Source organism: Gadus morhua, chromosome 19 (assembly GCF_902167405.1).
Source record: "Gadus morhua chromosome 19, gadMor3.0, whole genome shotgun sequence".
NCBI classification, from domain to species: domain Eukaryota; kingdom Metazoa; phylum Chordata; class Actinopteri; order Gadiformes; family Gadidae; genus Gadus; species Gadus morhua.
In genome coordinates, this window is record NC_044066.1 from 19,965,805 (window position 1) to 19,975,550 (window position 9,746).

Here is a 9,746-nt window from a genome sequence, read left to right on the forward strand (position 1 = left end):
ATTTGATTGTTTATTAAAATATCAAAATTTAAATAGCCCTTTTTTTTTTCTATCTTTAATTTTCAAGTTGCTTTCCTATGGCTGGAATTACAACCTCATTGCACTTTAAAGGGACACTGTGTAATATTTTAAGTAATTTATTACCTTAAATCAACGTATTCATTTATAAATAAGTCCTCATTGGTGTAAAATGATCTCTGCCAAAAATCGCACTTATCCTCCTGAGCGAAGAATAATTAATATGTAGTTGCATAGGACGGATAAGCTTCATGGAGGCTTCCATGTTCTTCCGGTCTATGAACCGCCGAGAGGGACAAAAGCGCTACGTGTTACAGGAAATGCAAACGCATTTTCACTCTGAGCCAGCGTGAAAGATGACTGAAATAATTCACTATTTTGCTCGAGGAGTAATTACTCATACATCATTAGCTTACACTAATGATTCAATGCAGTTTGAAATTTGTTTGAAATAACGAACCTCATCATCACTCGAATGACTCGATGAGGTATTATTGGATGTCATGACACAGCTTCTTGGCAAATACTGCCCACCGTAGTTTTTTAACAAGCGAGCACTATTAGTTTGAATGCAATATACAATTGTACCACTAGATGGGAGTCATTTTTACAGTTTCCCTTTAAACTTTGTTACTGGGCTGGATCAATCTGTTAACAAACATTTACAGACTTTTTTTTCTTTCTTCTTAAACTTTATCTTATCTTAAACTGTATCTTATCGAACGATTTCAATAACATTTATATCATATTACGAAAAGAAAATATTAACATTTTGTTGTCCATTTGTTGTGCATTTACCTGGAACAATCAAAGTACGCAGACGCTTGACTGATAACCAATATGTAACAAGCGCGCATTTAAATCGACCAATCCAGATGTTTGGTCTACACGCCAACCGGATGTTACCGTTTTATTTCATGAGTTGTGTACGATATCTATGGCCCATAGTTGGATTCATATTATTAGTTTCGGGCTCACATCTTGACCATTTCGTGCTTCATACGTGTATATATTTGAATGTCAAAAAATAACAACTCGTTGTGTGTGTGACACATTTATAGTTTGGCCTGGGGAGCCAGGGTGGGTTGGATACACAGATGCTCCTTCAAGAAGTTTAAGATCCTCTTCCAAGAATCTTCTTGAGCAACTGCATGACCTTTGGGCTCTCCTCCCCACAGCATTATCACTATAACACACACACACACACACACACACACACACACACACACACACACACACACACAGACACACAAAATAAACACACCACTCACTTCAACATGATCGTTATTGACAAAGGTATTATTGGTTACTTGAAAACGACATATCCCTACTTTTCTTTTCTAAAGTGGCTGATAATATATTTTATTTCAATACATAACTATTTATTACTAAGTCATTCAGCAGATACTTTTATCCATAAAAATTGTAGGTTCTGCATGTGCACAGCAGGTTATGTTGAGCATGTCTGCACAAGCTCACCTTTCTCTCTGGTATGTTGAACGATGAAGTTGCTGGCCCTGATGTGTGGGGTGAAGGGGGGCTCGATAAGATGACCCGCTTTGGGGTACGTCAGGGTGGTCAGCAGGTGTTTGTTGCCAGCAACAGACATCATATTGGCTATCTGAAAGGGCAGAAATGGCTTCTTAAACAATAGCTTCTAAAATAAGAGCAAACTAGTTAGTCTGATTCTTACGTACATGTATAATATTTATGTCTATCCTCATGAAATCATACTCTTTGTTTCGTACATTAAGTGGATTTGGTTGGCTTTTAAACATGGCTTAGAAAAGTAAGGTGGGTGCATAATCAACATCATAAATCTATACAATTTTTGATGTACATAAGATACGTTTGGTTAGATTTTTATAATGTGCTTAGCATCTGAAGTCTTCCGCCTGATTTCCACCGGGGACGTAAACGCCGCGGAACCATGAACATAAAAAGAATGGACCGCGGACTGAAAAATGGCCGCCCATTCATTCCTATGGAAACAAACATGTTGTCATTGCTCGCTTTGCAAACCGAAAGCACAAAATTTACCTGCTCAGGCAGGGCCGCCGATTGAAGGGCACAAATGTCTATATAAATGAGCATCTCACAAAAAAGAATGCAGATATTGCAAGACAAGCAAGGGTCATGAAGAAGCAGGGAAAAATTCAGGCCACTTGGACCTCTAACTGTAAAGTGTTTGTTAAATTGAATGGCATACCTGAACAGGCTAAAGTTCTGTGCATCTGGAGCATTGATCAACTATAGTTTGCTAACTTAAACCACAACAAGGTTCATATTATATGTGGAGATTTTAATATTGATCTGCTTAATCCCCATGGAAACAATAACACAATTGATTTTATCAATACAATAGTAATAGTAATAGTAATAGTTTATTTCCTCTTATTACAAAACCAAGTAGAATAACAAAGGACACAGCCACATTGATAGATAATATTTTCATAAATACAATAGCTAGTCAAGTAACAGCTGGGCTCCTTATAAATGACATAAGCGATCATCTTCCTGTTTTTGCTATCTTTAAAAATCTTCTTGAGGTGGAAAATATAAAAAAGAACCACACCCATCAGTTGACTCGATGTAGATCACCAGAAGCCACCGCTGCCCTTAGGATGGACCTAAGCACACAGACTTGGAATCAGGTCTATGCAACTGAAGACCCTAATCAAGCCTATGAGGCCTTTCTGTCGACTATACTTAAGCTATATGATAAACACTGTCCAATAAGAAAGACTGCTACCAGGAAAAAATATAGACATGATAAGCCATGGATTACTAAAGGTATAGAAAACGCCTGTAAAAAGAAAAATTTACTTTACAGGCTATTCTTAAAACAAAGAACAAAAGATGCAGAAAATAGATATAAGACATCCAAAAATAAATTAATAAGAATTATTAGATTCAATAAGAAGGAATATTACCATAGGCTACTGGAACAGCAAAGGAGTAACATCCAAGGGACATGGAAAATTTTAAATAGCATAATCAAAAAAGGCACTGGCAAAAATGACTATCCAATGTACTTTACTAAAGAGAATATAATCATGGATAAATCAAAGGAAATTGCAAATGAATTCAATAATTTCTTTGTAAAAGTTGGATCTAACCTAGCTACAGAGATTTTAGAGCAGAGAGATAAGGAAGGATTGGATGTAAACAATATCATACGGAATCCAAATTCCATCTTTATCGGCAATGTAAATGAAAATGAAATTCCTGATATTGTAAATAAATTCAAAAACAAAAAGTCCACTGACTTTGCCAATTTAGATATGATGCTAGTAAAAAACATAGTTGATTGCATAGTAACACCATTCACTTATATCTGCAACCAATCTTTCCTCACAGGAATTTTCCCAAATACAATGAAAACTGCTAAAGTAATTCCAATCTTCAAAAGTGGAGACAGCCATCAATTCACAAACTATAGACCAATCTCTCTGCTCTCCCAATTCTCGAAAATACTTGAAAAATTGTTTGTTGAAAGATTAGATAATTTTATAGAGAAGCACCATCTATTGAGCGACCACCAGTATGGTTTCAGATGCAATATGTCCACCTCAATGGCAGTGATGGAGCTGGTTGAAGGGATATCTACTGCAATAGACAACAGGGAATATACAGTTGGGGTTTTATCGACCTAAAGAAGGCTTTTGACACAATTGACCATGGTATACTCTTGGAAAAAATGGAAAGGTATGGTGTAAGAGGCATTGCTCACAACTGGCTTAAAAGTTACCTTGATGATAGAGACCAATATGTGCATATGTATAATGTAGACTCTGACTTGCAAAAAGTAACGCATGGGGTCCCACAGGGCTCTGTGCTGGGTCCTAAACTTTTTATTATGTACATTAATGATCTATGTGACGTCTCGAAATTACTAAAGTGTGTTTTGTTTGCGGATGACACCAGTTTGTACTGCTCTGGAAAAGACATTGAGCAACTCCTGGATAAAGTGGAAAACGAATTAACAATTCTAAAGAAGTGGTTTGACATTAATAAGCTGTCTTTGAACCTAAAAAAAACTAAATTTATTATCTTTGGCAATAAGAAAATTAACGAACAGGCTAAACTTAAGATTAATGATGTTGAAATTGAGCATGTAAATGAAAATACATTTTTGGGAACCATAATCAATAATAAACTTAACTGGAAGCCACAGATAAATAATATAAAATCTAAAATATCAAAAACCATTGCAATATTGTATAAAATTAAAAATATTTTAAATCAGAACTCACTATATATATTGTATTGCTCCCTCATTCTTCCTTACATCACTTACTGTGTTGAGGTATGGGGTAATGCATATAAAACAAACATCAACCAAATTTTTTTACTGCAAAAAAAAGCCATAAGAATTATAAATCATGCTAACTATTGTGCAACAACAAATCCTCTTTTCATTAAACTCCACGCATTGAAATTTGAAGATCTAGCTGTCCTCAGAACGGCAGTTGTAATGTACAAGGCACACCACAGAACACTTCCGCACTGCATCCAGGAGCTGTTTGGGGCTAGAGATGGTCACTACCAATTAAGAGGCGCACATATGTTTAGAAGTGCAGGGGCAAGAACGGACACTAAGAGCAGGTGCATTTCCGTTAAAGGTATCAACATTTGGAACAAATTGGACTGTGAACTAAAAACGTGCAACTCTATTAAAAAATTCAAAAGGAATTTCAAAACCAAGGTCATAGAAAGATATAAAGCGTCATTATGACTTTTTTCTTTTCTATTTTCGAATATTATATTGTATTATGTGTTGTGTTATATTATGTTATCTTATGTTGTATTCATGGTATATTATGTTTATAGTATATTATATTCATATTTACGGTATATTATATTTATAGTATTGCGTCATCTTATGTTACATTGTATTATGTTATATTGTATCTTATTATATTATATTCTGTTACGTTATGTTATGCTATGTTTTGTATTTGTAGAAAATGATATATTTTGAGACGTTAAAGTATGAATATATATATTATATTTTTAGTGTATTATATTAATAGTATATTATCTTGTTATATTATATCTTGTTATATTATATTATGTATTTGTAGAGAGCTATATATTTGTAAACGTTAGAAAAAAAAAAATATATATATATATATACAGTATATGTATTTTTCTTTTATAAATATATATAAATATATATAAATAAATATATAATTGATAATGGTAAATGAAGGTGTTAATAATGAAAAAATCCTATTATTGTAAAAAGGGTCGGCATAATAAGCCTCGGCTTCAGCCTAGACCTTTTCGGCCATTATTATTATTATTTTTTTTTTCATTGACCGTATGTATGTGCTGTGCTTTGATGGACCGAAATAAATATATCTACTACTACTACTCAGTGGCGCAGGCCACATGGGAACATCAAGGAGAGATTTCTTCCGCATCTCGGGCGCCTGGACACGTGACGTACCGGATGCAGAAATATTCTCGTTATAGCCTCGTCGCTCAGATGATTTATTTCATAAATAATTTTATGTTGCTCCACTTCAACAGTCTCTCGTCATCCATGTTGCCGACCCTCTGAGACCCTTTGATTGATTGACTGCTGACCTGGTGCCACCGGTCATGACGTAATGTTGATGTGAAGTTGTAATAGGCTACAGGAGCTGAGTATTGTGTTTTATTTTGAAAATTGACCAGATGCTGCTGAGACGTTCCGCAGCGCGCCCGGTCGGGGATGGTTTCATTGATCAGTGCGGCAGCGATCAGCAGCGATCAGCAGCGGTGACCGCGGCGCTTATGTCCCCGGTGGAAATCAGGCGTAAGTGCGTGTGTACTCACATCTTCTGCGGACTCTGTGGTGGCCCAGTTCTGATCGTCGTCTCCATTGACAAGCAGCAGCGGACACTCAATTCTCCCCACCTGGCAGAAAGAGTCCACCAGAGTCCTCACAATGAATGGCGTATCCCGAAGTGGTTTAGTTGGAAACACACAGTGTTTAATAGCACCTACGTCAACTCTCAAGGCTGGGTCCGTGGGGATCGGTAGAATTAGGTTTCGCCATATCACGTTGTTTTCTTCATCCTTCCAAACTTTCTCACTGTTCCTTGAGGGAGGGGGACAGGGGGTCGATCTCAGCATTACAATTACACTTGACTTTGGAGCCGTTGTACATGCAAAGATTAAAATAAAGGGCCCCTAGTTTCCCAGCCTCGAACAGGTGTGAGCTCAAATCTGTCATCAAAAGTGAGAGTGTCCACTACTATGCATTATGGATGGATCCCACCCCGGTCTACCCATTGGTACAGTCCACCAGGGACGTGACCGGGGGTTTCATATCTTATCCATCATACTTCTTAATGGACCCTCCCATTTGTGATGTCACCAGTGGCTGGGTAGACTGTGGTACAATGGGACCCTTTAATAATGCTACGTGTCAGGTGACCTACCTAACCCTTGCCTCTGCTAATAGATCCATGGGTGTGGTTATTGGGTAGGCGTGACTGCCGCTGATACAAACACAGCAACGAGGCTAAGGATAAAACAAAGGGTTAAAACAAAGTCACTGTGGGAAAGGAAATGCAGGATGTGTCATCATGAAAATGTGTGAGATATATACATTCAATTCTTACTCTGCTGATCTGGGAGTAAGCGGCTACAGTCAGGGCCACTGAAGTGCCAAAGGAAAGGCCAAGAATGCCCACCCGGTCGGTGATAACCTGCGGGTGGTCTTGGATGATCTGAAAAGCTGTCTGAGTATAAAATGGAACATGATGAGGAACAAATAAAATGTACCGAATTAGCCATAAAGTCATTTAACAGACACTTGCATCAAAAGCCTTCAGCTGGGACTCAAACATCTGAACCACTGGACTATCCTTTCTCCTTCCCCAATATAAAACACCGTAATACAAATACTTCTGAGGGGAGGTATTCAACACTTCCAGTCCAAGTAGGTTCAGAGTTCAATCCCTTGGACTCTTGCCCCTTGATACTGGCAACACAAGTAGAGACACGTGCAGCACCTCAAAGTAGCCCATCGCCATATCCGTGGGAGTGTCCCCAGGGTCGATGTATTTGAGGGCCATGGACGCAAAACCGTGGGACGCGAGCAGGGCTGAACGGTACTCCACCAGTCCGCCTCCCCCACCCCACATGTCCAGCACACCGGGGAAGGGCCCGGGGCCTGAGAGAGAGAGAGAGAGAGAGAGAGAGAGAGAGAGAGAGAGAGAGAGAGAGAGAGAGAGAGAGAGAGAGAGAGAGAGAGAGAGAGAGAGAGAGAGAGAGAGAGAGAGAGAGAGAGAGAGAGAGAGAGAGAGAGAGAGAGAGAGAGAGAGAGAGAGAGAGAGAGAGAGAGAGAGAGAGAGAGATTTCTGTATTTATTGAATACAGTGTCGTACAGTTGATCCATGCATACACACACACACAAATTATACCCGGAGGAATGAAGAAAGTGCCAACGACCCCTCGCTCCTCGACTGCGATGCGTTTGACGCCGGGCGCCATGTACCACCTCTCCGCTACCACCGAGGCCACGGGAGGCAGCTCTCTGAAGCCTGCGGTCAGGTGACCTCTGTACACCGATATTAGCAGCGTCATGGGGATGTCAACGTGCGTCTTCCTCAACCTAAATCACAGCGGTGAAAATGACAAAACAGACGGCAATATTAATTACATATATATTTATTATATTATTACAATAAATAACAATGGATTAGGATTTCTTCATCATTCATTGTGTTGATGGTGGACCTACCTAAGCCCCCTTCTACTGCCTGGAACGGGTCGCATACTCCACAGCAGTCCCATACATTCCCTTCCGCTGTAAGTTCCCCCGAAACTTTCATCTTCAGACACTACACAAAAAGTGGGCGTCAGTTGTGTTTTCAAGGTTAAACAATTAGCTAAAGCTACAATATTATGGATAAAAGTGTTTCTTTATAAAACTGGTATAACAGGATATTAAGTATACATGTATAATCGGCTCAAAAACAAACATGGAGAGGAACAATGACAGCTACAATGTGACTGTTTCTAATTCACCATTTGTGCAAGGAGAAAATAACCTCGTTATTCTGGTCACGGTGCGGCAAAAGACCATGGGACTTGAGCAGAATGGAACCTACGATGATTCACTGTCCCGTTGTGGTCGTTCAGTAGAATAAAGCGGAACCTACCATTAACCGTCCCACTGTGGTCGTTAAGTAGAATAAAGTGGAACCTACCTTTCACCGTCCCGCTGTGGTCGTTCAGTAGAGTAAAGTGGAACCTACCTTTCACCGTCCCGCTGTGGTCGCTGCAGTAATGCCCGAAGGCTTCCCAGTGGTCCTGGTCCTCGGAGCGGTGGAGACAGTGCAGAGTCACTGGGCATGCAGGGGGGAGATTCTCCACCTCCACTCGGAACTTTTCGTCCACGAGTCCCCTTGAGGGATGAACAGACAACATAATAGTCCCTGCCATGAATTTATTTCCCAAGAGGTAACGCCGGCAGTAGAGAAAACTAGTCGAAAGTAAGTAACTAAGTTACGAAAGTCGAGATCGAAAAGGGCGAGATACTACAAAACGGATACTACATACGATTGTGGGTACACGAACATTAAATGTCTTTCGTTCGAGCACTGAGTGTCCCTGTCATCAGAGATCATTATGTAGAATTGATACATTTCACGCATGCGCAATGGCCAGTGTCGCTGTAACAAATCCCTAACAGGCCTTAAGAGCACCATAATGTAAGGTCAACAGTGTAATATTGAATTTTGTTTCAAACATGTTAAGTGCCCAACATAACAAGACAACTTGAACGCTGCTGACTGTTCATTTTAGTACCATTGGGCCTTTGCAACTTGGTTAAAGTGACTAATTTGGAAGTAGCTCAAGTTAATTAATGGACATGGAAATAACATACATATATGATACACATAGGTCAGGGTCGCATGAACAGGGAGCATTCCTACTCTATTCCCACGTTTACACAACACGTGGGAATAGAGTAGGAATGCTTTCTATTCATGGCGTATTCTGTCGTGCTAAATTGAGGGGATGACATTATAATACCGATTGAGATTTAGCAAGATTAATTCTAATGGACAGGGTGGACAGTCGGCACCCGTCAGCAGGGAATAGCGTTGTTTGTGGATGCAATTTTCCATAACGTTTATGAAGAGTATTATTAATATTATTATTTCGGGGTAAAAGTAACAGAAATATTAGGTTATATTGCATCATATTTTCTTGCCCCTTTATTGGTATAACGTGGCGTGTGTGTACAAAGTCCTAGTTTAAGTGTGCCCCCGTCTTTCTGGAGATTATTTACTTTGAACTCAAAATGGAAATTATGTATTTTTAGAGGATCAGGCCAAACATTTTGAAATAGGCATAAGGAAGAACAAATTACCCATATTCTTGTCTCAATGTATACTTAATGTGCATACATGCCTACTCCAATTAAATTAATTGGTTGAGAGAGAGAGAGAGAGAGAGAGAGAGAGAGAGAGAGAGAGAGAGAGAGAGAGAGAGAGAGAGAGAGAGAGAGAGAGAGAGAGAGAGAGAGAGAGAGAGAGAGAGAGAGAGAGAGAGAGAGAGAGAGAGAGAGAGAGAGAATGGGGCATGTATTCGATGCAGGCGTAATTAATAATGCATACTTTTATTACTATTAATATACAACTGCATCCATATGGAATGATTCATGTTTGCTACTGATCTGATTGGTCGAAGCAATTACATTTTCCGAGCCATCTGATTGG

At 39.2% G+C, this 9,746-nt stretch overlaps 1 protein-coding gene across 4 annotated transcripts; it reads right to left on the minus strand.

Annotated features, from left to right (window-relative positions):
• Window positions 1-619: 619 nt before the first annotated feature.
• On the minus strand, window positions 620-9,449 carry LOC115531900 (peroxisomal succinyl-coenzyme A thioesterase). Of its 4 annotated transcripts, none has more exons than XM_030341232.1 (10): window positions 8,277-9,448; window positions 7,760-7,859; window positions 7,440-7,630; window positions 7,029-7,189; window positions 6,636-6,755; window positions 6,453-6,535; window positions 6,016-6,103; window positions 5,845-5,925; window positions 1,498-1,639; window positions 620-1,204 (listed from the first exon to the last, which is right to left on the minus strand). In XM_030341232.1, exons 1-10 carry the CDS (start codon window positions 8,461-8,463, stop codon window positions 1,074-1,076), a joined length of 1,284 nt encoding a protein of 427 aa, XP_030197092.1. In that variant the 5' UTR covers window positions 8,464-9,448; the 3' UTR covers window positions 620-1,073. The 4 variants fall into 4 exon arrangements, with proteins under 4 accessions (XP_030197092.1, XP_030197090.1, XP_030197094.1 ...); XM_030341230.1 differs by having other exon boundaries at window positions 6,016-6,109; window positions 8,277-9,447; XM_030341234.1 differs by lacking the exons at window positions 620-1,204; window positions 1,498-1,639 and adding exons at window positions 2,381-2,648; window positions 2,952-2,960 and having other exon boundaries at window positions 6,016-6,109.
• Window positions 9,450-9,746: the final 297 nt, after the last annotated feature.